Genomic DNA, 27408 nt, shown 5'->3' with positions numbered 1-27408 from the left:
CTTCAAGCAGTTTTGGGGCTGGGGTGGTGGCTCAGTGGTAGAACACTTCCCTAGCATGTGTGAGGCACTGGGTTCGATTCTCAGCACTGGAAAAAAAAAAGGATGCACAGGATAACTTAGGACTTGTTAAGTTTAGGATCTTGCTAGTCAGACTCCTTACCTCATCATAATAAAGATTCTTCCAGGACTTATTAGCAGGCTCAAACATTATTAATAAAAACATTTATTTTTTATTTTATACAGAATACCCTGAAGTCTGTATCATGACTTGAGAGTCACCCAGGGGTTTACAGTGTGTCCATCTCAACAGCGTGGTTCTGGGGTTTGGGGATCCACACAAACACAGGCAGGAGTTTTGAGGGAAGAAAGGGGCACAACAGGAGTGTATCTCAATCCTTTCTCAAAGAAAAGGCAGTAGAGCATTCTGAGTCACTGAAAACCTGTGCAAATGGGGCTTCTAAAACAAACACTGTACTGCAAGCTCTTGGGATGGGGCAGGAAAAGACATTGATAAATAAGGGAACATTTTCTTGTGACAGGATGAGGAAGGTCTACTACTCTTTTGAGTGCCCCAAGCGCTAAGACCTGATACTTGAAGGAAGTCATATCCAATCTTGAATAATTTCTCTGTTCAAAAAGAAATGCTAGTACCCCTGGGACCAGATCATAAAGGAACTGGCCATTCCTGAGCCCATTGTTCTATGCCCCACAGTGTATTAACACAGGAGAAAAAGAAGTCATTGTAGTGGCTTATGTTCTGTGGAAGTAAAAAGTTTAATTCACATTAAGCACTGATAAAGCCAAATGACTGGAAAAGACCACAGATCTGACAAACCTGCTAAAAGAGGTCTCTGGTAGAGAACAAGAAGGGAAGGTCCAGAGCATCCTCAGCTTGAGGCATAGCAGGTATAGAAAGTCTGGAAGAAGGCATTAAAATAGTGGAAAAAATCCTACCAGACCTTAATTTTAATGGGATAATTTTTTAAAAAAGAAACTTTGGGTATCAGTTGTCAACAAATATCACACCTTTATGGTCACTTAGCAGCGTTAAAAAAAAAATTGCCACAGTATGTCTAGCTAACCAAGAGGTCTTGCTAGGAAGTGTTTGTGTACATAAGAGAAGGCCATGGGGCTTGGTATAGCTGATAATCCAACATGATTCCTATGGAAACAGAAGGGGAAGAGTCCTGGCTTGCTGGCCCAGAGGGCTGGGCAGATAAAAGCAGAGACTCCAGAGTGACTGCAGATTCTTTGCAACTTGCTTTGACTCAGGGAAGTGGAGTCATATTCTCACTCCAGAGAAGGTAGGGGGCCAAACCTAACCCATATCACATGCATTAGTCCTGGTTATCCTATAGTTGATGGGCAACTTGTACCAGGAAGGAAAGGGAACTGGTTAGGGAAGAAGGGGTCACTTTTCATCTTTTAAAGTCTTAATTTATATTTTAACGTCAAACGTTATTTTCAGTGCCTCAGATACAATTTAATCTTAAATCTTTAAAGGGCCCCCTGAAACAAAACAAAAGTATACTTTTTTTAAGCTTCCTCATCTTCGGTAGTCAGTTTCCCCTCAGTCTCCAGTTTTACCCTGACTTAGAGTCCACAAACTTCATCAAACCATCCGTGCTCATGGACTTGGGCCTTTCTAAAGGGAAGCCTAGGGCTCGGCTCCAGATGAGCTGTGCCAATACACCCAGTGCCCGTGACACCCCAAAGAGGACTGTGTAGTAATTCATCTCCGTCATGCCATAATACTGTAAGACAGAAGAGAAAAAAGTTTTGTTATAGATCCAGAAGCAGTGATATGTACAAGTCTAGGGTGATGAGGTCTGTTCCCCCTTGTTCTCTAAGGACTTGGCTCAGTCTTAAATAGAAATAACAGAGGTATGGCAATTGCGATTCTGAAAAGAAAGAACCCCAGCCCCCACCCCTGCCACAGACAACTGTCAGAAGGTTCTGTGAAGGAGGGGAGAGTCCTGTTTTGATGAGGGAGTTGACTGTGTACACAGCAGAGAAAAGTAGAATATGGTACAATGAAAGGGAAAGCAGCAAAGGGAGGACTCACCTGGAGCAACACCCCACTGTGAGCATCTACGTTCGGCCAAGGATTCTTAGCCTTTCCCTGCTCCAAGAGGATATTGGGCACAATCTTATACAGCTGAGCAACAAGTTTGAACATAGGGTCATTGGGTAGGTGTTTCAGAGCAAACTCTCGCTGACAGGAATATCGTGGATCTGTCTTCCTTAGAACTGCATGACCATAGCCTGGGACAACCTATATAGGGTGAAGAAAAAAAGATGATTGGTATCCTCAGGTAGACATTTTTATCTAACCATGGTGGTGCACACCTGTAATCCCAGCAACTCAGAAGGTTGAGGCAAGAGGATTGCAAGTTGGAGGCCAGCCTTAGTACGGTAGTCATACCCTGTCTCAAAATAAAATTGAAGAAATAAAAGCTAAGGATGTAGCTAAGAGGTAGAGTGCCCTGGGGTTAAATCTCCACAACCACAAAATTAAAAAAAAAAAATTTTTTTAGGGTAGTCAAATGGGGAACTATGCACATGCATGTCTAATTTAGGGGCCCTCTCATTTTTTTCCTTCTTAATTCTTCCAAATTACAGGACACAGAACTTGGGAACTTACCCGTCCCGAATTGAGTGTGTTCCAGATGTAGTCTCTTAACTTTTCATCTGACACATCTTTGCCAACTTCCTTCTGTAGTTGTGTTAGCCAGACAAGTACTTCCTGTGGGTTAAGGTTTGGGGGAAAAAAGGAATGTTAATACATATGTCAGGAGAAAATGCTAAGATGAGGTACAGATATGGGGATAAGAAAAACCTGGAGCAAGAAAATAATCTTACCTGATTCGCCAGTCCATGTAGAGGTCCTGCAAGCCCATTCATGGCTGCTGCAAAGGACAGGTAAGGGTCTGAAAGCGCACTGCCCACCAAGTGGCTGGTATGGGCACTTACATTGCCACCTTCATGGTCACTATGGTAAAATAAGGGAGAGCCAAGGGGAGAAAAGACAGATGTAGTCTCTTAACTTTTCACCTGACACATCTTTGCCAACTTATAGAAACATAGACCTTGCTGATAATTTATTTGTCACATCTTACTTACTTATGGGCTCACACCAGCCTATAGCCAGTCAATTATACCTAAGCATTTATAAAAAGACCCTAATCTCATCATCAGCTTTTGTTCCCTAAGCTACAGAGCTGAAGAGTTACTGGTTGATGATGTCTGTGTGCTCAGCTCCCTGATTCTACCACAACCACTCCAGCTCCCCACAACCCCCTGCCTTAGTGCTGAGAATAGAACCTAGGATTCTGAATGTGCTAAGCAAACATTACCATTGAGCTACATCCCATGCCAGGCTCCCATTTTTTTTTTTTTTTTGGTGGTGCTGGGGATTGCACCTGGGGCCTTGTACATGTGAGGCAAGCACTCTACCAACTGAGCTATATCCCCAGCCCCAGGCTCCCACCATTTTTTTTTTTTTTGGGTGCTGGGGGCTGGGGATTGAACCCAGGGACTTATACACGGGAGGCAAACACTCTACCAACTGAGCTATATATTCCCCAGCCCTAGGCTCCCACTTTTAATAACAGTGGCCAGAAGAGGGAGCTCCAGGAAAGTTGAAGGACCATTTAATGTTTACAGCTAGTTCCTTTTCCCAGAAACACCATCTAATTCTTAGCAGGGTTGGTAGTAATTTCCCTAGGACTTAACCTTCCATTCTAGGCCATTTTCTTGTTTCGCATCATCCTTTACAACATTTTCCCATCTACTTAATGCAGACCATCTGTAGCCAGAAAATGACAAGATTCAAGAGCTTTCAAAAAAATTTCCTATTGATATAGGAATATGGTGACTATGGTTGCCAAGTCTAGCTCACCTGTGGATGGTGAGGTATAAACGCATGAGCTCAGTGAACTGGGCATCAGTATAGCCTAACATGTTGGTGAAATTGTGGGACCAGTCCAGCTTAGAGTCAATGGCCCCAATACTGCTGCCCTCCCGGTAGAGATTCCGGTAGATCTTTGCAGCAACACAAGGTAGTTTTGCGATGAGATCCATACAATCTTCATATATTAACTGATGAGAAAAAGAAAGAAGAAGAAGAAGAAAAAAATTACCACTATCAAAGAAGAATTAGGTAGGGATAGTATTTGTTCTCTAGAGAATGGGCTATTTGGGTTGGTGGTTACATATTGAGTATGTTTTGAAGTATGGAATAGTAATAATAATAAATATTTACTGAGTAAGCTATTATGACTCAGGCACCACACTAAGTGATTTGTAATAGTTTCTCATGTACATTAAAACATTATTCCCAATTCTTACTATAATAACCACCATTTCAGATGACAGAACCGAGCCCCCAGTATTCAGTTACACGCCAAAGTCAGGACTCAACCCCAATATGTTTAATTATGATCTTTTATCACTCTAACATGACTTACAACACTGTGGTATTTATTTTGTTTTGTTTTCTGGTACTGGGAATCAAACACAGGGCCTTTCATGCTAAGCAAGCACTCTTAACACTGAGATGTATACCCAGCTTGCCCCCTTTTTTTGTACCAGGGAATTGAACTCAGGGGCACTCAACCACTGAGCCACATTGCCAGGCCTATTTTGTAATTTATTTAGAGACAGGGTCTCATTGAGTTGCTTAGTGTCTCACCACTGCTGAGGCTGGCTTTGAACTCTTTTTAAAAAATATTTATTTTTTAGAAGTAGTTGGACACAATACCTTTATTTTGTTTATTTATTTTTATGTGGTGCTGAGGATGGAACTGGCATGTGCTAGACGAGCACTTTACCGCTGAGCCACAATCCCAGCCCTGGCTTTGAACTCTTGATTGTCCTGCCTCAATTTCCAGAGCCGCTGGGATTGTAGGCATGTGTGCGCCACTGCATCTGGCCTATCCCCAACCCTTTATATATTTTAGTTTTAGATGGACACAATACCTTTATTTATTTTTATGTGGTGCCGGGGATCGAACTCAGTGCCTCATGCATGCTAGGCAAGTGCTCTACCACTGAGCCACAACCCTGGCCCCCTTTATTTTAATAATTCCGAAAACTGGTTGGGCACAGAGGTGCATGCCTATAATCCCAGTGGATTGGGAGGATGAGGCAGGAGGATCACAAGTTCAAAGCTAGCCTCAGCAATTTAGCAAGGCCTAAATAAGTCAGTGAGACCTTGTCTCAGTAAAATACAAAAAGGGCTGGGGATGTAGTTCAGTGGTTAAGAGTTTGTGGGTTCAATCCCCAGTACTCTCCCACCCAAAAAATCTGGATGTTGAAGCTCATGTTATAATCCCAACTCTAGGCAGGAGGATCATAAATTTAAGGCCAATTTCAAAATTTGGCAAGGCCCTGAACAACTGGAGAGACCCTGTCTCAATTAAAAATTAGGCCAGGTGTGTGGTGCACGCTTGTGTAATCCCAGCAGCTTGAGAGGCTAAAGCAGAAGGATCGAAATTTCAAAGTCAGTCTCAGCAATTTAACAAGGCTCTAAGCAACTCAGCGAGACTCTATCTCAAATTGGAAAATAAGAAAAGAACTAGGGATGTGATGTGGCTCAGTAGTTAAGTGCCCTTGGGTTCAACCCCTACCACCAGAAAACAAACAAATAAACAAAATACAACTCACCACATATCTCCTCTAAAAGATAAAGATTTCTTATAACCAAAATCAGAAATCTATCATTCTACCTTAATTTTTTAAATAAATCCTCAATGTCATCAGATATCTTGTCAATATTCAAATTTCCCTGATCAAGTTCCTCCAACTTTCATTTGTTTGAATCAGTCCTTACACTGATTGAATGTGTCTGAATCTCCCTCTTCTGCTCTACTTTATTTATTTTGCAGAACTGGGGATCAAATAAAAGGTCTCATCCATGCCAGGCAAGTACTCTACCACTGAGTTACAACCATGGGCTATTCAATACAATTTTTGGGTACTGGGTATTAACTTGGGGATGATCTACCACTGAATTTTCAGACAGGGTCTCACTGAATTTCCAGGGTGGTCTCAAATTTGTAACCTTAGGCTCCTGAGTTAGCTGGGATAACAAGCATATATAACTGCAACCAGCTCAAGTGCATTTAAAAAATTTTTTTTAAATTATCTTTTTAAAAATTTTAAAAAATATTTATTTATTTTTTAGTTATAGTTGGACACAATACCTTTATTTCACTTATTTATTTTGATGTGGTGCCGAGGATCGAACCCAGTGTCTCACATATGTGAGGCAAGTGCTCTACCATTAAGCCATCACCCCAGCCTCTCAAGTGCAATTTTTAATAAGACTATTTCATAAAGTGTTGTGTTCATTTATTAGGAGGCATATAGTATCTGGTAGCCTCTCTTTTTGTGATGGTAATTATTTGTTCCAGACCGGTGGTCTCAATTGTATCTTCCCCAAGAAATTCCGAATTCCATTAGCAAAAGGACAAGTTTTTTTTTGTGTGTGTATGTGTGTGTGTTAAACACTGAACCTGGCATACTAGGTAAGCCCTAAGCTATTCTCCTGGCCTTAAGAAGTTTTAAAATACTAAACAAATCTGACAGAACTCCTACTTCTTTCCTTCCACTCACTTTCTTTCTTTCTACTGGGGACTGAACCCAGGGGTTTACCACTGTCACAAGCCATCCATGGGCTGTGTGTGTGTGGACTATTGCGCACAGTAGCCAAATGAGGGGATAGGTCTGGCACTGGCAAACTCCCTGTAGGGGATTGATCGCATGATGCAGGTGAGCCTCCACCTCTAGCTCTGCCTAAGATCCCACACAGCACCTGAGATGGGTGTGACTTGCCAAGATGTCAATCAATCTGCTGACCACAAGACATCAAGAAGCAAGACTTCATTCTTGAAAACTTATCCCTGCCTCTGATGTCCCTGCTAGAAAATAAAGGAAATGCGGGCTCGAGCTCTCTTTCCAGCATGGAAGCTTGACCCTTAAGGTCAAAGAGCCGTCGTCCTACCCTTGATTCCAAAATTGTTTCTGTGTTGTGTGATCTTTCGCCACGTTTTTCTTAGTTGAAGGTTGCAGCCAGCCTGTTTAAACCCAGTTTGTCTTGCCTGCGCAGATCATGGTCAAGATACCACCAACTTCCCTTTTGAGACAGGGTCTTGCTAGTTGGTTAGGGCCTTGCTAAGTGCTGAGGCTGGCCTTGAACTTGGCAATCCTCCTGCCTCAGCCTCAGCCTGGTTACAAGCATGTACCACTGCACCCAGCTTCTTTCTTTCTTTTTTGATATGGGGATTGAACCCAGAGGTGCTTAACCACTAAGCCACATTCCCAACCCTTTTTAATATTTTATTTAGAGACAGGGTCTCGCTGAGTTGCTTAAGGTCTCACTAAGTTGCTGAGGCTGGTTTGAACTCATGATCCTCCTGCTTCAGCCTCCCAAGCCTCTGGGCACCCAGCTTATTTCTTTAATAAGTTAAGAGTGAGGTGTTGGGGCTGGGGATGTGGCTCAAGCGGTAGCGTGCTCGCCTGGCATGCGTGCGGCCCGGGTTCGATCCTCAGCACCACATACAAACAAAGATGTTGTGTCCGCCGAGAACTAAAAAATAAATATTAAAGTTCTCTCTCTCTCTCTCTAAAATAAATAAATAAATAAATAAAAAAAAAAAAAAAAAAAAAAAGAGTGAGGTGTTATTTAGGTAATTGTTACCAACTCATGCCTTTTTTTCTTGTGGGGCTGGACATTGAACCAAGGGCCTAGAGTGGGTTATGCTATCATAGTACCACTGAGTTATGCCCCCAGTCCATTAATTCATTATTCATCCTATAAAGCTTTGGAAAAGACATGTTAAAATATGCCATCATCATAACTGTCTAGAATAAAGGTAACAAAACTGACCATAATGATCATGAGGTACCAAGAGCCACCATCTCCACTTGTGCTAGTAAAATTCTGGCCAAGAGTCTTCCATTTAGCTATTTCTCATTCACAAGACTCAGAAAAAGAAGACAGCCAGAATTAATAGTGAAGAAGGAGATCCCAGAGCCAGCAAACTAAAGATTCTATCTGGTCTGCACCACTTACTAGTTGTGTGACTTTGGGAAAGCTACTTAACTTCTCTAATCTCCAGTTTTCCTGTTCCATAAGAAGATGGGATTAAGTAACATCTACCTCACAGTTATTCTAAGGATTAAGTTAAATATGAATATAAAGCACTTAAGCATATCTATCATGATTTCAGTAGCTATCAGGTGTTAGAATGATTACAACTTTATTATAAGCAGTTTCAAAACCCACATAACATTCATAGACCTTACAAAAGGTGGCATTACTAGCACAATTTAAATCAGCTGCTTCACAAATTTTATTAAATCCAACAACTTAAACCTACTTCATAATTAAACAGCTGGTTGCATCAGGAAAATCTCCCTGTCATGAGAAAATTAAGTCAATAAAGAATAGACTTAGAGGCTGGTGAAATTCTTTCAAATCAATATATTATACTACTCATCTAAAATCATGGAAACTATTATGGAGGAAGTGTTACCAGAAGATGATCATGCTCTTAAGAAATACATTATGGGTTGGGGATGTGGCTCAAGTGGTAGCGCGCTTGCCAGGCATGCGTAAGACATTGGGTTCGATCCTAGCATCACATAAAAATAAAAGATATTGTGTCTACCTAAAACTAAAAAAGAAAAAAAAAAGAAAAGAAATACATTATGTTAAAAATGATGGTGGAATGTGGTGGTCATTATTATCCAAAGTACGTGTATGAAGTCACGAACTGGTGTGAATATACTTTGTATACAAACAGAGCTATGAAAAATTGTGCTCTATATGTGTAATAAGAATTATAATGCATTCTGATGTAATAAAAAAATACATTAAAAAACTTCTTGGTATAAAATTTTAATCAGAAATAATCAGGTAAGCAGGGCATAGTGGCGCATATTGGTAATCCCAGAAACCTGGGAGGTTAAGGTAAGAGGATCACAAGTTTGAAGCCAGCCTGGGCAATTTAGTGAGACCATGCCTCAAAATAGAAAATATGAAAGGCTAGGGCTAGAGGTCAGTGGCAGAGCGCTTGCCCAGCATGTGCAGGGTCCTTGGATCAATCCTCAAATCTGCCTCCCCTCCCCACAAAAAGGTAGCAACTCAATGATATGTTATTATTATGTTATTTTACTTAAAAAGCTCATTATAAAATTAGACAACACAGAGCACTGAATTAAAATGGCATGTCTGATCTTTGAGAGAGACATAAGGCAACAAAAGAGTATCATGTACTATTAAACAAAAGCACTTACTGGTGCTAATTTTTGTGTCATAAAGGGGACAAATCAGTATTGCTTATAAACCTTCTCCAGAAGATCAGTAAAGTCCTGAATTTTAAGAAGTTTTTTGAATCAAACTCAATGGCATTCTTTTTTTCTTTTTTGGTGGTGCGAGGGACTGAACCCAGAGCTTTGCACATGCGAGGCAAGCACTCTACCAACTGAGCTATATCCCCAGTCCCAAACCCAGTGGCATTCTACCACTGAGCTACATTGCACCCAGCCTGGAAGCGTTTCTTTCTTTCTTTTTTTTAATTTTATTTTTTATTTATTATTTTTTTAGTTTTAGGTGGGTGCAATATCTTTATTTTATTTTTATGTGGTGCTGAGGATCGAACCCAGTGCCTCACTCATGCCAGGCGAGTGTGCTACCACTTGAGCCATATCCTCAGCCCCTGGAAGCCTTTCTAAAAGACAAATTTTAGAGTAGAACTTAGTCCTAATTTAATCTTTTATGTTATGGTGGCCTGCAGAGATAAAAGTTACCTGAACATTTTTTTTTTTTAGAATTTTTTTTTAATATTTATTTTTTAGTTTTCGGCGGACACATCTCTGTCTGTATGTGGTGCTGAGGATCGAACCCAGGCCGCACGCATGCCAGGTGAGCGCACTACTGCTTAAGCCACATCCCCAGCCCTGAACATATTTTTTAAAAGAAAATAAAAAGCAACAGATTTTATGATCTATTATACCCGCTGACAGGTAGTTTTAGAAATGCTTTAAGTGGCCAGGTATGGTGGCACATGCCTATAATCTCTGAGATTATATTATATATTAGGAGAATTGCAAGTTTTAGGCCAGTCTTTGTAACTTATCAAGATCCTGTCTCAAAATTTTCACCCCTAGGTTCAATCCCCAATAGAAAAAAAACCAAAAAAACAAAACAAGCTTTAAGATGTTATGAATGTTTGTATCTTTTGTCATTCCTTCCCAACCTCCCCAATGATAACTGAAAATTAATATCCATTTAAGGGCTGGGTTGTAGCTCAGTGGTAGAGCACTTGCCTGGCATGTGTGAGGCAGTGGGTTCAATTCTCAGCACCGCATATAAAACAAATAAAATCAAATCAAGGTCCATCAACAAGTAAAAAATACATGCATGTATATATATATTTTTAATTATTTTTTTACTTGTAGATGGACATAACATCTTTATCTTATCTATCTGTATTTATTTATTTATTTTTATGTGGTGCTGAGGAGCGAACCCAGTGTCTCACGCATGCAAGGCAAGTGCTCAATCACTGAGCTACAACCCCAGCCATATATCAATAAAATCCATTTCAGCCAGGCAAGGTGGGGCATGCCTGTAATCCTAGCAGCTCAGGAGGTGGAGACAGGAGGATTGCGAGTTCAAAGCCAGCCTTGGCAAAAGCCAGGCTCTAAGCAACTCAGTGAGACCCTGTTTCTAAATAAAATACCAAATAGACCTAGGGATGTAGCTCAGTGGCAAAGTGCCCCTGGGTTCAATCCCTGATATCTGCCCTCCTCAAAACATTAATATCCATTTCAAACCACCCCCCTTTCCCAACAGCAAACAAAATTCTCTCTCTTTTTTCTTTGGTGACAGTGTCTCAATGTGTTTCTCAGGCTAGTTGAACTCCCAGGCTCAATTAATCCTCCCATTTTCGCCTCCCCAGTAGCTGAGACTATAAGGCATGTACCAGGATGCCCAGATAATAGACAAAATTTTCTATACATAGTTGGCAAATAAATACCAATCAATGAAGTAAGCAGGATTTAACAGGCCCCAAAGGGGTTTCAAAAGACTAGTGTATCATGCTATTCTGTCTTACATCATAAATAAACACTTTAGGGCCTTCCTGGTAATTGATATCTCAGGTTAAAAATCATTTTGTATGGGGCTGGAGTTGTGGTTCAGAGGTAGAGCGCTTGCCTGCATGTGTGAGACTCTGGGTTAGATCCTCAGCACCACATAAAAATAAAGATACTGTCTCCACCATTAACTAAAAAATAAATATTTAAAAAAAATAATTTTGTATACCTGCTTTGTAAAAAGATATTTTGTTGTCCCTATACTATGTTTCTAATTAAGAAATAGAAGAAAATGGGAGCTGGATATGGTAGCACATGCCTATAATTCCAGATAACTGAGGAAGCTGAGGCAGGATTGCAACTTCTAAGCCAGGCTGGGTAATCTACCAAGACTGTCTCAAATTAAAAAAAAATAAAAAAAGGGGGCTGGGGATGTGGCTCAAGCGGTAGCGCGCTTGCCTGGTATGCGTGCGGCCCGGGTTCGATCCTCAACACCACATACAAACAAAGATGTTGTGTCCACCGAAAACTAAAATAAATAAATAAATATTTAAAAAAAAAATAAAAAATAAAAAGGGCTGGAGATACGGCTCAGTGGTAGAAAGCTTGCCTAGCACAAGTGAAACTCTGGGTTCAATCCCCAGTTCTGACAAAAAAAAAAAAAAAAAAAGGGATGTCCTCTTGTACACCTAGCCACATAATTTGTACTTTACCCAGTGTTTGTGAGTATGTGGGTAATTGGAAGAGGATGAAAGTAATCATGTAATGTACTATGCATTGGGATAAGACACAACAGCCTGCTCCAACCACAGAGTTCTGACTATTAAGGTCACATTTCAGTTTTAGAAAATAAAGCTATATGTTTCAAGATCCCACTCCCAAGATATGAATCATCTTTCCACTCCTGACAGGTACCTTAGGTGGTCTAGCCAGACATGGCTCATAGAATTAGATTCCAGAGTTGACTTAGCTGTCATTCACTTAACTTTTTAGATTTCTCAAGGTTCTCCTGATTTGAAGAGGGAGAAGTGGGCCTCAGAAGTTAGGTGAGAGTGCTCTGTGAAATCCTCCTCAGAAACCCTTTAGTTATGTAACATACTTTTTAATATTGCAATAGTCCTGTGTAGCAAGATTATAATTTGAAAATCTTGCAGCAAGATATGGAATTATAGTCTATTTTTTACATGTATATCAACAGCCAAACCATTGGTGATATAATCCATGCTCTATTTATCTTCATAATCTCAACAACAAACAAGGCAAGCCTAAAGTAAAATCATCTTTTTATTTTTTTTGCAGTACTGGGGTGGGAATTCAACCCAGGGGTATTTTAACACTAACCTATATTACCAGATCTTTTTGTTTTGAGAGAGTCTCACTAAGTTGCCTGGGCTGACCTCAAACTTTCAATTGCTACCTTAGCCTTCAGAGAAGCTGGGATAACAGGCATGATTCACTGTACATGGTTGTTTTCTTTTTGGTGCTAGGATTAAACCTATAGTCTCCAACATGCTAAGCATGTATTCTAATACTGATTTACACCCCCAGGCCCCGAAACTTTGTTACATTTCTTCCATTAATCAGAGAAGAAATCCTCTAAAGATTCTATATTACCTTTTCTTCCTTCACATTCAACTCCTTTGAATTCTTGTCACAAACCATCACTCAGCCTAAATTTCTTACCTCCCAGTACTTGGTACGGTTAATACCCTCTGCATATGCCCGGGCAAAGTTACTTTCACTATTGAGGGCAGTAATGGCTGCACTGAGTTGAGACATGGGGTGCAGGTTGGTGGGAAAGTTGTCCAGCATGGTGACCACATGAGAAGGCAGAGCTGCCCGCTTTGCCCACTCCTTTGAAAGCCAAGATACCTGTGGGAAAAGAATATATAGAAAATCCAAGAATGTTCAACACAATCCACTTACACAGCAGAACTCTGCTAACTTCTTCCCCTCACTCTATATCTCTATAAACTACGACCCACAGTCCAGTCAGTATTAAATGTCTAAGATACAGAAAGGCAAAGAATGGGAATAAAGAAGGGCCAATTTCTTTCTGCTTTACCTGTTCCTCTGTTGGGATCTGTCCAGTTACCAGCAGCCAAAATAAGCCCTCAGGAAGGGGTTCTTCCCCGCCCTTAGCCTTAGGCAGTAATTTCTGGCATTCAGGGATACTATGGCCTCTGAATCGGATGCCCTTGATGGAGAAGAGTGATAATTACAATTCAAGTTTTTCAGCTATAAGTAAAATAACTGACCTGACCTATTCATATCAGACATTTAACAAGTTAGAACATAACTTTCAAAGCTTAAATCTTCATATATTATTATTGCTTTTGAACTTTTATTTTCTATTTTGATACATTAAAAGGTAAATTTATTCTTTAGTTATTCCATATTCTCTAACTTTTAAAATATGAAAACAGGTGCTCTGTGCTGTTTCCTCATTATCTAATCCACAGTTTGGTGGTTTAGTTTGCAAACTGGTCTGTATGGTCAGTAAATTCAATGATTATCAGTGATTGACACGACAGTGTCTTACCTCATCGGGATCAAGAACTGACGTTTCATATACAAGTCCCTTCATGCCTCTCATGCCACCATACATCTAGAGAAAAGAGGATAACGACCAGTAGTCAGAATGATTCAGTCTAGAGCTTGTTCAAGTTTTATAGAACCTGGGAAACAAAATTTATTCTTTAACTTCTAAGGGGGAAGAAAATTTCTGGGGAGTTAACTTACTGAAGGATTTTTCAAAGACTGCTTATATTGGAAATGAAAATTTTAAGCTAAGAAATTATTATCTTTCCTTAATGTTTCTGCTTCTACTGCTTCCTTTTAAGAAATTTTTTAAGTTGTAGACAACCCAACCCCTACTGCTTCCTTTTCTTATTGTATTTTTTCTCCTACCCCATTCTTAACCTCCCTTAGACCCTCAACTAAAGTAAAAAGAATGAGATGTATTATAAGGAAAGGGAAATCAGAACAATAGCTAAAGACTATATAAAATTATTAGATGAGCTGCTCAAACTCTTAAGGCTAGGGAAGTTATCCTCCTAAAGCTCTCCTAGAGGGCCTATTATGGTTTAACTAGATGGTTGGTACAGTATGAACTCAAAGACAGAGACCATTCTAGTTCCAAAGGCTGAGGGATTGGAAACAGGACCAGAAACTGTATTCATCCCTCCCCTAGATGAATTAGTTAGGTTCAATTATTAAATATGTAGAAGAGAACAAGCTAACCTCTAGTGAACACCATAAGCCCAAACATTTCCTTATACAGCACAGAATACTTTTAAATAATCAGCAAAGAGAATGGTAGTACTTTTGTTGAAGCACAAAACAGGTTACTTTTCCCAGCCAAGACCCGCTAAGCCTTACCATGTCCACAGTAATTTGGCCCACCACTGTCTTGCCATGTTGCTGCCTGAATGCCTTAATTCTGGCCTGCTCCTTAGGTATCAGGTTGGCCAATATGTCTTTCAAATTCTACAAAGAGAAACAGAAGGGTTAAGGTAAATGTTTGAGACTTCCTGCAAAGTACATATGTGAAGACTACTTTTTAGTATTTGGCTTTATCTGCCAGGAACGTCTGGTCAACCACTCTGTACAGATGAGGGTAAAAGAATTAGGCAGAGGGAGCAAGGAATAGAAAGATATTGTTTAATGGGGAGTTTCAATTAAGAAAGATGAAAGCTCTAGAGATAGATGGCTCACAATAATATGGATGCACTTACTACCACTGAACTATACATTTAAAAGTGATTAAAATAAATAAATAAGGTAGAGCGCTTGCTTAGCATGCATGAGGCACTGGGTTCGATCCTTAGCACCACATAAAAATAAATAAAGGCACACTTGTAATCTCAGCAATTCAGAAAGCTGAGGCAGGAGGATTGCAAGTTTGCGTCTAGCCTCAGCGACTTAGCAAGGCCCTAAGAAACTTAGCAACACCCTGTTTCAAGATAAAAACAAACAGAGGCTAGGGATATAGCCCAGTTGGCAGAGTGCTTGCCTCACATACACAAGTCCCTGGGTTCAATCCCCGGCACCACACACACACACAGAATAATAAAAAAATAAAAATAATAAAAAGGAATGTAGCTCATGGGTTAAGAGCCCCTGGGTTCAATCCCTGGTGGTGGTGGTGGGAAGATTAACAGATTAAAATACAATTTGGGGGGGCTGGGGTTGTGGCTCAGATGTAGAGTGCTCCTCTGGCATGAGTGAGGCGCTGGGTTCGATCCTCAGCACCACATAAAAATAAATAAATAAAATAAAGGTATTGTGTCCAACTACAACTGAAAGCAAAATATTTAAAAATAAATAAATAAATAAATAAATGGTAACTTTTATATCATGTAGAGGGCTGAGGATGAAGCTTAATGATAAATTCTTGCCTAATGTGTAATGTCCTCAGTTTGAATCACAGCACCACCAAAAAAGAAAAACAAAACAAAACTATATTTTATAATCTAAAAACTTAAAAATCTTAGGTAAAAATATTTGCTATTCCCATCTTACTATATCATTGAGTAAATTATCTTTTACATGGTAATAATAGTAATAATAGTAGATACTTCCACGAAACTCAAGATAATAAGAGGCTAGGTGGTTGTCCCATACTATCCAAGAGTAAGACTACCCCAAGTAGTAAGTGATTTTTGGCTTTCTTTTTCAAGCCTTACCGTGGTAGAAGTACTGGCATGCCGGGCTGCAAGAACAAGACAGGATGCATTCTGCAAAGAAAAAAAGAAAAAAAAAATCCTTATGTAATACTATTCTCTCCTTTGTATTAACAAGGAGTTAGTGACTCAATCGCTCTCTCTTCATCTGAACCTCTTCAGACAGTATGACATATGAAAGCTGTATAAAACCACAAACAGCTTGGGAAGGAGTTACCAGTATGGAGGCAGCAGTAGCACAGATTCATTAGCATTTCTTGACAAGTCTCTTTCTCATCATCTGGGATCCAGGGACGTGTAGCTGTTAGACTGTCTAGCCCATCCCATTCTAAATGTCCGAATTCTGAATGGCCCCAAGGAAAACAAATGAAGAAACTAACCAAGAACTCAAGGCTGCTGGTAAGACCTTTCCAGTACCTAGTCTTCCAGCAGCATTCAATCTCTCTAGTCTAAAAGAGCCCACAGGCAAAGTTCTAACCCTCTTGGAAAAAGCACAGAGAAGACTACTTAGAAAAGGCAATGGAAGCCAAGCCATGCTGGCGCACGCCTATAATTCCAGTGGCTCAGGAGGCTGAGGCAGGTGGATCATTAGTTCAAAAGCAAGGTGCTAAGCAACTCAGTGTCTCTAAATAAAATACAGAATAGAGCTGGGGATGTGGCTCAGGGGTTGAGTGCCCCCTGAATTCAATCCTCAGTACCAAAAAAAAAAAAAAAAAAAAAAAAAAAGAAAGGCAACGGAAACTAGGAAACTTTTCTAAAGGTGTCAAAAGAAAATAATTATTAAGCTACAAATAGGGGTAGTAAGAGGTGTGTGTGTAGTGGTGATGGTGGTTATGACTTAATAGGATGAAATAAAGACATTTTCAGATAAGCAAAAAGTGAGGGTTTATCACCTACACACCTGTACTAAAAGAATTTTTCAAGATACACTTCAGGAAAACTAACCAAAGATGGTTCTGAGACCTAAGAAAGTTATCTTTCATTACAGAGATAAATAATATAGTTTATATTCTCTCCTATGCTGAGACACAGTTTCATCCTCAAGGAAAAAGTACTCTCTATGAGAAGACTGTTGAGTTGCAACAGAAGTTCAAAACCAACTTTGAAATAAAACAACCAATTATACTACTAACTAGGACTAGGGCCTTAGGGCGATTAAGTTTTCTGCACTACGTTATTCTGAAGATAAAATGAGATAGTCCAAGCAAGTCTCAGTTTCCTTATCTATAAAATAGCACTAATACCCATGCCATAACATACTGGATTGTCTTGTAATAACTAAATTACAACAATGTAAAAATACTTCACAAACTAAAAGATCACATACACATATACATGTACAAGTAAACTAACTTGGAGCAAATCTATACCTTTGTTCCTTTTGTCAAAAGACCAGAGACACCTTTTCTAGTAACCATTTCACTCCTGTTTGGCTGTATTGAAAATTATTAGTTACTACATAAATCACCATAGTCATGTAGCTTTAGTAAGTCCTAAGGTTTTTCAGAATTTTTAAAAAATCCTGTGTCCAAAAGAATCAATCCAGGGTTTAGAAAGTTGCTCAGTGTTAAGAGGGCTTGCCCAGCATGTGCCAGGCCATGGGTTTAATCCTTAGTACAGTAAGACATACACACATACACAAATAATCAATCCAAAGCTAAAGTCAAAGAGCAAATGGCAATCTAGTGTGTCTATAAAGCAAAGGGGGAACATCTTAACTTATTAGCTAAGACTGTCTTTAACTCCTTTTAACAACTTCCTAAAGAGTCTCCTCTAGCGCTGAGTGTAGCTCAATGGTAAAATGCTTGTTTGTCTAGCATGTGAGAGGTCCTAGATTTAATCCTGACACTGAGGGAGGAAAAAAGTCTTTATGGCAAGAAGGAGAGAGCACAAACAGAATTTTAGCCCCCTATACCTATATGGCAAATAGGGAAGATGGACCTAGTACTAAAGAAATAACTTTGCTTTATGTTACTAGTCACCAAATAGAAAACATGTAAATGAGTTTATTATTCCATAGGGCTAATCTACTACAAGCTATTCCATGCTCCAGGATCCCATAATTATAGAGGTCTCATTTCCCAGAGATCACATCAGATCTTTTTTTTTTTTTTTTTTTTTGGTGATACTAGGGTTTGACTCAGGGGTGCTTGTACCACTGAGCTATATCTGCAGTCCTTTTTATTTTTTATTTTGAAGACAGGGTCTTCATTGCCCAGGCTGGTCTCAAAATTTGTAATCCTTCTGCTTCAGCATCCAGTTCACATCAGACCTTTTAATTATGGGAAGTTCTTTGCTGTGGTGGTTTTGTTTTACAGAAGATACAGGGAACAGATCATCTAATAGAAGAAAAAAGTTGAAGCCAGGCACAGTGGCACATGCCTGTAATCCTAGCCATTCGGGAGACCAAGGCAGGAAGATCATAAATTCAAGGCCAGCCTGGGCAATTTAGCAACTTAATGTCTCCAAATAAAATAAAATTTTATTTTATTTTAAAATTGGGGATGTAACTCAGTGGTAGACCACTTCCCTACCATGCAGGAGGCCCTGGGTTCAATACCTAGTACTGCCAAAAAAAAAAAAAAAAGTGGAATGTGATGGACATCATTATCCAAAGTACATGTATGAAAACACAAATTGGGTGTCAATCTACTTTATATACAGAGATATGAAAAACTGTGGTATATTGTGTAATAAGAATTGTAATGCATTCTGCTATAATGTATTTTAAAAAAATAAAATCAATTAAATTAAAAAAAAAGAGCTTGAAATCTGTCTATAATGATAATTTTCCACATCTAAACCATCTTAAAAAGTTCCTATAATGGCTAGCTGCTTCTTCGCTGGCAAGAGAAAAAATTACAAAACTAGTTTAAGCAGGGCATGGTACACTTCTAATCCCAGCAGCTCTGGAAGCTTTAAGACAGGAGGAACAGAGATTCAAAACTAGCCTCAGCAATTGAGTGAGTCCCTAAAAACAAAACAAACAACAATAAAAAAAACCTAGCTTAAGGTTAAGTCTTAGGAAAAAATAAATACACCAACCAAAACTATTCAAATTTGTGATAGAATCAGAGCCCAAATCTTAAGATGAAATGCAATTTTAAGATTGAGGTCTTTCTTACATAAATATGAACATAAAACAAAAAACAGGTCATTTTTTCTCTGAGACAGAACTATTAACCTACTGAATGAGTTGCCTTTTCTTTTTCTTTGGTACTGAGGATTGAACCCAGTGGTGCTTAACCACTGAACCACATTCGCCTGGCATGCATGCGGCCCAGGTTCGATCCTCAGCACCACATACAAACAAAGATGTTGTGTCTGCCGAGAACTGAAAAATAAATATTAAAAAATTCTCTCTCTCTCTTAAAAAAAAAAAAAAATTTATTTAGAGACAGGGTCTCACTGAGTTGCTTAGGGCCTCACTAAATTGCTGGGGCTGGTTTTGAATTGTGATCCTCCTGCTTCAGCCTCCTGAGGCTAGGATTATAGGTGTACACCACTATGCCCAGTTCCTTTCACTTAATATTTAAAACAAAAAGAAGTAATCAGAAAAAAAAAAAGGGAAGGTCACTTAAGGCTATAAGAACACTACAACATTTAAAAGAAATCAAATATATCACAACTGCTACTTAGTTACATCCACCTCTCAATTCTATCCATATGAATGCTACTTTAAGAAACGGTTGGGGGTGGACCAGGGTTATGGCTCAGTGGTAGAACGCTTGCCTAACTTGTGTGAGGCACTGGGTTTGAACCCCGGCACCACATAAAAATAAACAAATAAAATAAAGTAGCAGTCTTAATTTCCTTTATAGATAGCTTCTTTGCTATTTAATGAGGAGCTTTAGGAACAACCTAAAAAGAGCTGATCTCAAAAGTTCCCTAATCCCACATCAGCAATACTTCTTAGCCAGATCTCCAATGTGCAAAGCAATGCTGGTTTGTAAAGAGCTTGTGTAAAACAGGAACTACAATAGTACCCACCTCAAAGGACTAAGGATTAAGTAAGTACACATACACACACACACACTCTTTATTGGCATTCTCTCTCTGTCTCTCTCTCTCTCTCTGGAGAACTGCTTAAATGCTAGAGTAGAAAAAAATTCATGTTAGAACAATTTTAAGGATGTAGAGTACAGGAGTTAGGAAATCTGGGTTCTAGTCCCAGATCCTTTACTAAATAACTGAGATATCCAAAGCAAATCAATTACTGTTTCCCATTCTATTTCCATATTTAACATAAAACTACTTAGCTTACAGTCTTGATTCTAAGGTTTTAAGAAGCATGCATATAAAAGTACTTAAAAATCTTGCTATTTGAGGCTGGGGAGTAGCTCAGTGGTAAAGTATCTGCCTAAGAAGCATGAGGCCCTGAGTTCAATCCCCATCACCACATAAAACATAAACAACAATAAAAAAAATGATATTTAAAAAAAAGAAAAAAAAAGAAATGTTTTTAAAAAAATCTTGGTATTTAAGCAAGAGTGTAGTGGTGCTCACCTATAATCTTAGCTATTCAAGAGGATGCAGCAGGAGGATGGCAAGTTCAAGAGTTCAAGTCTACCGGGGTGGGGATGTGGCTCAAGTGGTAGAGCGCTTGCCTAGCATTCGTGAGGCACTGGGTTAGATTCTCAGCACCACATAAAAACAAAATAAAGATTTAAAAAAAAAAAAAAAAAAAAGAGTTCAAGTCTACCTTGGGCAACATAGTAAGACCCTATCTCAAAATGGGAATGCAGCTCAGGGATAGAGCACTTGCCTAGTACGTATGAGGCCCTGTGATCAGTCCCTAGTATCAGAAAGAAAGAAAAAACAGGAAAAAAGGCAGGCAGACAAGCAGTCAGTCAGTCTTGGTGTCAGACCTACTGAACTCAAATCTGCAGTTTGGAGAAGCAGTTATTAAGGAGTGAGTTCTAAATTCAGGTTCTGCCACTTTCCTTCTGTGTTATCTTGACTATGTGACCTAACTTCTACATCCCAGTTTTTGCATATCTAAATGAAGTCAATTCCAAAGTAGTTAAGGGAACTACATGAAATAATTTACATGGAAGCTCTCCAACAGTGCCTTGTACGTATATATATGAGCTCAATAAATATTTGTTTCTTAGAAATGTTGTTACATACCATCTAGTGTCAAAACTCTTGCCTGAGCCAGGTGCAGTGATACACACCAGTGACTCAGGAGGCTAAGGCAGGAAAATTGCAAGTTCAAAGCCAGCCTCAGCAAAGTGAGTCTTAGAGCAACTCAGCAAGGCTCTGTCTCTAAATAAATATAAAAAAGGGCTGAAGATTGATTCAGTGGTTAAGTGCCTCTGGGTTCATTCAGTTTTGATACAAAAAAATAAAAAATCCTCTTACCTGGAGCTGAATCACAGAAAAGAGTGTGTCAAGCTTGAGGAGAAAGTGTATAGATAATTTCCTTCAGCAGCAGAATAAGAAATAAAACCTCAACTTCCTTTTATTTTAACATTATTATTTTTGTTGTTCTTGTGATCGAACACAGGGCCCTGTATCAGCTAGGCAAGCACTCTACCACTGAACTACCTCTCCAGCCCTCAACTCTGATCACAAAGAGAAGTGCCACAGGGAGAGGAAAGAGTTTAACTAATCCTAGTCTCCATCAGCTGAGTAAATAACTCTTGACAGAAGGGGCTTAAGAACTGTCACACCCAAGACTTTGTACCTCATTTCATCTACAGGCTACCAAAGAAAGCTGCTGAATGGCTTTATCCAGTACATTCAGGTTATACTCACTGATGGGACAGGCGGATTACAAACTTCTGAGTCATCTTTGAACTTCTACCTCAGCTCCTCCCCAACCCTGGAGGTGTGGCAGTTGGAATTTTGGTTTCCAGTGGCATGGCATATATAGAGTTACCTCACTGGAAAGACAGCTGTCAGGTGAATCAGGCAGTCATCTCACTCAATAGGTCAGCTTCATGGGGAGAGATAAAGAAAGCTGCTTCCAAAGATAAGGGCCTAGCTCATAATGGCTGACAGCCAGGATTCTCCACATAGTGGAAGTAGGAGTATCACAATCATTAGGAGGCTTTTTTCAAACCTCATATACTGTCTCCCCATTGCAAGAATGCTTCCAGTGAGTTTGTTATTATTGATACAAGTGGGTCAAGACTGAAATGTGCTGAGATGGAAACAATATAAAAATTAAAAGAAAAAGGCCAAGAAAGGAAAAAGACTACATGCAGGAAATTCTGCCAAACACTTGCCTATAGTACTTAAGAATATTCCTGGAATAGGATATTAAGCAAGTCAGTTATCAAATATCAATGAACTATTCCCTCCCCCCAATTCTGAGAATAAGAGAATTTTGTACAGATAACTACTTACTCAATAATGTAGTTATTTCCTTCTTGCTCCTCTTAACCTATTATCATCACTGGTCTACATCTATGACCCTTACTCTACCAGGGAGAAGAAAACTTTTGATTCTCCACCCTAGGCACATTCAGACTATATCTTACTATACATCCAGGAGCTAACATTAAAAGCTTGAGAGAGATGATCCTGATTTTAGCAGGACCCTTGTCCTTCATCAACCAAAGATCAGAGCTGGACAAGCCAGGATTGATTTAGCTGATGGAACAAACATAATGCACTAATAACTGGTAGGGAAAATTGTGCCCTACAGAGGCTTCTTTTGCAAAAGAACAACTTGCTTTAAGAAAAAAAGAACTTGCCTAGGACAAAGACTGCTCTCTCCCCAGAAGCAGGTCAGAGAACTAAAGCCATTTAATGTTTGTGTTTCACATGGTGATACTGGAAGTTGGCCTGCAACGTTCGGTCAGGCTACTTAATAGCCTAAGCAGAGTAGTCTTCAGATTTCACACCGACTGCCTTCATATTCATAGGAGTTTCTTTAATAATTCTATTATCTCCCAACAGTCTCTTGCCTAAATATCTTGATCAGAGAGAAAGACCAAAAAAGATACCACTCAAACCTTAAACAAGAGTCTTAAAATGGGCTGCAGCTTCGGTTGTAGCCCAATGGTAGAGAGCTTGTCTGGCAGAGGCATTAGGTTTGATCCTCAGAACCACATAGAACTAAATAAATAAACAAAATGAAGGTAGTATGTCCATTTACAATAAAAAAAAAGTCTTAAAATTTCCTTTCAGTACAAGCCTTTATTGTTAACAAATACTTATTGAACACCAAATTTTTATATGTGAACTGAGTGCATGCTAGTAAATAAAGTATATAAGACCTATTCCTTAATACTTTCTCAGGAATTATAGCAATTCCCTCACTTCAGCTAGGAGTTCTTACAAGTTTTAGTTCCTAAAACTTCCCAACGCATTTGAAGAGGGGGGGAAAAAGGCCAATTAAGAAAAACTTATAGAAAATAGCCTAAAGCACAATACTTCTTAGAACAGTTTTATTTATTTATTTATTTGTTGCAGTACTGGGAACTGAAACCAGAGGCAGTCTACCACTGAGCCACATCTCAGCCCTTTTTATTTTCAGACAAGGTCTCACTAAGTTGCTTAGTTACTTTTGAAATTAAAAAAAAAAAAAAGACCCTGGGAATTATATACATCCAGGGTCTTGTGCATGCTCATCACTGAACTATACCTCTAGTCCTGAACTTGACTTTTATTTATTTGTGGTGCTGGATTTCAAACCCAGGGTCTTGCACATACTAGGCAAGTTCTCTAATATTGAACTACAGCTGTGCCTACTGATTTTTTAAAAAAAATATTTTTTGATTGTCAATGGACCTTTATTTTATTTATTTATATGCAGTGCTGAGAATCACATGCTAAGAGCTCTACCACTGAGCCAACCCCCCTGCCTATTAATTTTTAAAACAATTGCTAAAAAAAAAAAAAAAAAAACACCCAAATTCTCAAGTTTCCTACAATACAGCTAATAAAGCAAGTTGCAAACAAAAAAGCCTGTATGTAGTTTCAGTGGCCTAACAGTGTGGTCCTAGCACCACCACACATCATCAGCCAACTAATGATGCATGAAAACATACAAATTCTGGATCTCATCCTACCTCTGCTGAATCATAATCTGTAGGTAGGATCAAGGAATCTACATTTGAACAAGTATAATAATCGTATCCCTGATTATGATGCCCACTGTAAATTTACAGACCCCTGAAAATGGCACTATGTTAAAAGAATACAGGGACCTAAGGACTTTGGGCAGGTGACATAAGAATTAAAAGACAGATGCTAAGAAAGATCTAGTTGGATACAGTGCCACATGCCTATAATCCCTGCAGCTTGGCAGGCTGAGGCAGGAAGATCGCTAGTTAAAAACCAGCCTCAGCAATGGCAAGGCACTAAGCAACTCAGTGAGACCCTGTCTCTAAATAAAATACAAAACAGGGCTGGGGATGTGGCTCAGTGCCCATTACCAAAAACAAAAAAAAGAAAGAAAAGATCTATTGCTAAGTTGTCTCACTACCGTTTTATATTTCACATCCTACTTAGTTATTATCACTGACCTCATTGCCTCCCCATGCTCAGGCATTCATTCACCTGTTAACAATCTGAAGACCACTAGGAAGAATACATGCACTCATTCCATCACAAGCACTGCATAAGGATTTCCCACTCCATCTTTGGTCCTTCTAGTAAGCATCAAGGAATCAACATTACTTTGATTGGATTTTCTCAAAGCTCCAAACATCCCTGTTTGGAGGAGCAATTCTCGGTGGTATAAAAATAACTTTCTTCAGTTAGGGCTAATTAAGCATGTTGACTTCAAGAATCCAGAAGTGAATTGGTGACCCTACTCCAATTCTCAGACCAAATCCAAATCCAGATCACCTATGAAAAGATGTGCATGTCTGTGCGTGCATGCATGCGTGCTGGGGATTGAACCCAGGGCCTGGGTCATGATATGAAAAAAGGGTTGGGGATATGGCTCAGTGTTAAATGTCCTTGGGTTACATTCTCGGCATTAAATAGAAAATAACCTAAAGCACAATAATGCTTAGAATAGTTACTCAAATAATGAATACATAAATAAATTACCTGAAAATGGATAGGAGGATGGTACAATGGAACAATGACTTCTAAGGTTAAAAAAAACTCTTATAAAAAAAGTGAAACTACATCTGACCTTGACAAAGTAATAGAGATTAGTTCTGGGTTAGAATTATTTTGTTTCCTTTATAAAACCTACCTTAATATCAAAAGTAAAATCTATTACCAACAACAACAACAACAACCAATTAAGCTACAGGTTAACCTAGAAAGCTCAGGCAGATGAGAGCAATACTGAAAGGTTTCTTGATATCCTGGTCATATAGCTTTGTTCTCAGGAAATTCCACTTCTGAGAAGTTTGATGGGTTTTGCAAGTTTTGTTTTGTTGCTTTTTTTTTTTTTCCCCTTGACAGTACTAGGGATTGCACTTAGGGTCCATCTACCACTGGGTTATTATATTCCCAGCCCTTTAAATTTTCTTTCTTTTTTAAAAAATTTTGAGACAGGGTCTCATTAAGTTACCCAGCCTAGACTTGAACTTGCAATTGTCCTATCTCAGACTTCCAAATCATTGGGATTATAAGCAAGCACCACTGTGCCAGATGGGCTTTGCTGGTTTCAAGGGTCAAAGTTTTCAAATGGACTTTCAATATATAGGTTTCTAGAATCTTCAGGTCCATCTCTCTCTCTCTCTCTTTTTTTTTTTTTTTTTGGTTCTAAGGATTTAACCCAGGGCCTTGAGCATGCAAGGCAAGCAGTCTACAAACTGAGCTATTTCCCCTGCCTTCCAAGTCCACTTCTAACGTGAAAGTAAAGAAAATAATGATAACACAATTATGTAGACTTATCATTCCCAAAGTATTCTGAGGCTCCCTAGGGGCTTGTAAGACATGATAAATTCAAAAGGTAAATCCAAAAGATTTTTTTCAAATTCACTGTAAGGTCAGACTATCTGGTCAAACACTAGGTTAGCAGCTTTGGAATAAGCTAATTATAGTGTCCCCTATTCTGCCAAAACACTATCTAGAACTTTCTTCATTTCCCAAGAGGCTTCCTTACCCTATTCCCTAGTAGCAGGAGAGACAAGAGCCAAGTAAGACAAATATCAGTCTCTACCTTGCTGCTGGGTTTGGAAGAACCAAGATAAATCCTATAGGTTGCACTTTATCTCTGCTAACCATGGAGGATATATAGAGCAAGCCAAAAACCATTCTAAACCTTTCCTTTCCTTCAAGTGCTGACAGCTTCAAACTGCAGAAAATATAATTTCTTTGCAGAAGAAGTCAAGGTCACTTGTGGGACTGTCCCTCCTTGGATTAGAGGACTGAGACTCTTTTAACAGCAGTTTCTCTGCTTAAGGGGCCAAGTTATCTAGAGCCAAAATTATTGGCAGTTTGAAATCGGGGGTATCATTATCTGGAAAAGCATTTCTAAGATTCAAAAAAGCAATAAATATCTGTAAAGGGCCCCAAAGAATAAGAGGAAGTTTCCCAGGGTAAAGAAGACTTAAGATCCTTAACAAAACCAGGGCTAGCAAGTAGTAGGGCTGGTCATGTGACCTTGGCTTTACTACCTCATACCGAGTATCTGCATTTATTGGCTTGTAGTTTAGTGGAACCACCTTTCTGGTTCTTTCTCCAATCATACCTGTTAAGTAGGAGTTTTACAAAAATTCTTCACCCCGCCCAAGCTAAGTGCAAGAGTTCCAAGGACAAAGAGGAGCTGGAGTACCACACCTCTAGCACAAACTGCTACGATGTATTTATTAAAGTCTTCAATAACTGTGTTGAAGAAATAGAAACAGGCAGCTGGGGAACTGACAAGGCCCTCCCTATAAATCAGAGCCAAAATTAGCCTCCGCTCCAGCTCTGGGACAGAGTGAGCACATCTGCTCACCCCCACCCCCTCCTCCAAACAATTCTTTCCATAACTCTAGTGAAACGCCACACCTCTATCCTCTATTGGCGGCTCTAGTCTTGGATCCTTCTTCATTCAGGGTCACACAAACCCACTTAGACATGTAGGAGGCCAGTAAGGTCGGGGTTCTGCACCCGCCCCAGATTGCAGGCCGGCACCGACAGCATTCGCCTCACCCTAAGGAGCCGGAAGGGCAGCGTAGCACATGGCCTCGGGAGCTCTAGGGAGGGCTGGCGACAAGCCAAAAGCAGGGCTCCTTTAAGACGCGCAGGGGTGCGCGCGGGTGTGGGAGGGAGGGAAGACCCCAGCTACTGAGGGCCTGCGGTCGCCTCAGCCCCACCCCAGAACGGCGCGCTCTCTTCCCTAGTTGCTCACCTTGGCTCCCAAGAGCCGTGCGGCCGCAGTGAGTAAAGCCATGGCAGGCAACTCTAGGATCTGATGGGGAGGGAAAGAGGGGAGAGAGATGCGGCAGAAACGGGAGCCGCCGCCGCTGCACCAGAGGCCGTGCCAACGGGTAGACAAGGTTGAAAGGAGGCGGCTGAGGGAAAGGGTAGACGAACCGGCAGCGGCGCCCAGCTCGGGGTCCTCGGCGAGGCCCCGCCTCCTGCCCGGAACCCGATCCGCCCATCTCAGGGAATTTACCCCGAGGTGCTTCATTGGTCCGGCATGGTGGAGGGGCGGGACCTGATTCATTGACAGCTATTGTGGCGGGGAGGATTGGACCGCGCGGATTAG

The 27408-nt window shown here is 39.9% G+C and overlaps 1 protein-coding gene and 1 non-coding gene across 2 annotated transcripts; both read right to left on the bottom strand.

Annotated features, from left to right (window-relative positions):
- Positions 1–207: 207 nt before the first annotated feature.
- Cs (citrate synthase) lies at positions 208–27364 on the bottom strand. The gene is made up of 11 exons (XM_046466639.2): positions 27049–27364; positions 15795–15845; positions 14488–14595; positions 13649–13714; positions 13172–13303; positions 12790–12978; positions 3902–4101; positions 2863–2992; positions 2645–2746; positions 2066–2275; positions 208–1754 (listed from the first exon to the last, which is right to left on the bottom strand). The coding sequence occupies exons 1-11, from the start codon at positions 27328–27330 to the stop codon at positions 1584–1586; spliced, it is 1641 nt and encodes a 546-aa protein (XP_046322595.2). The 5' UTR covers positions 27331–27364; the 3' UTR covers positions 208–1583.
- Positions 3510–3589, bottom strand: Trnag-ccc (transfer RNA glycine (anticodon CCC)). Its single transcript has one exon. It is a non-coding gene; the product is annotated as a tRNA-Gly (tRNA).
- Positions 27365–27408: the final 44 nt, after the last annotated feature.

Source organism: Marmota monax, unplaced genomic scaffold (genome assembly GCF_021218885.2).
Source record: "Marmota monax isolate L192 unplaced genomic scaffold, Marmota_monax_Labrador192_F-V1.1 WCK01_AAM20220418_F8-fsc00151, whole genome shotgun sequence".
Lineage (NCBI taxonomy): Eukaryota > Metazoa > Chordata > Mammalia > Rodentia > Sciuridae > Marmota > Marmota monax.
The sequence above is the reverse complement of the archived record's forward strand: the minus strand, read 5'-3'. Positions and strand labels throughout refer to the sequence as shown.

Coding starts and splice junctions, on each gene's coding strand:
- Cs (XM_046466639.2), bottom strand. CDS start 27,330: ATGAAGCACCTCGGGGTAAATTCCCTGAGATGGGCGGATCGGGTTCCG. Junction 4,102..12,789: donor ACCGTACCAAGTACTGGGAG/GTAAGAAATTTA, acceptor TTTTCTCATCAG/TTAATATATGAAGATTGTAT. Junction 1,755..2,065: donor ACAGTGGGGTGTTGCTCCAG/GTGAGTCCTCCC, acceptor TCTGTCTTACAG/TATTATGGCATGACGGAGAT.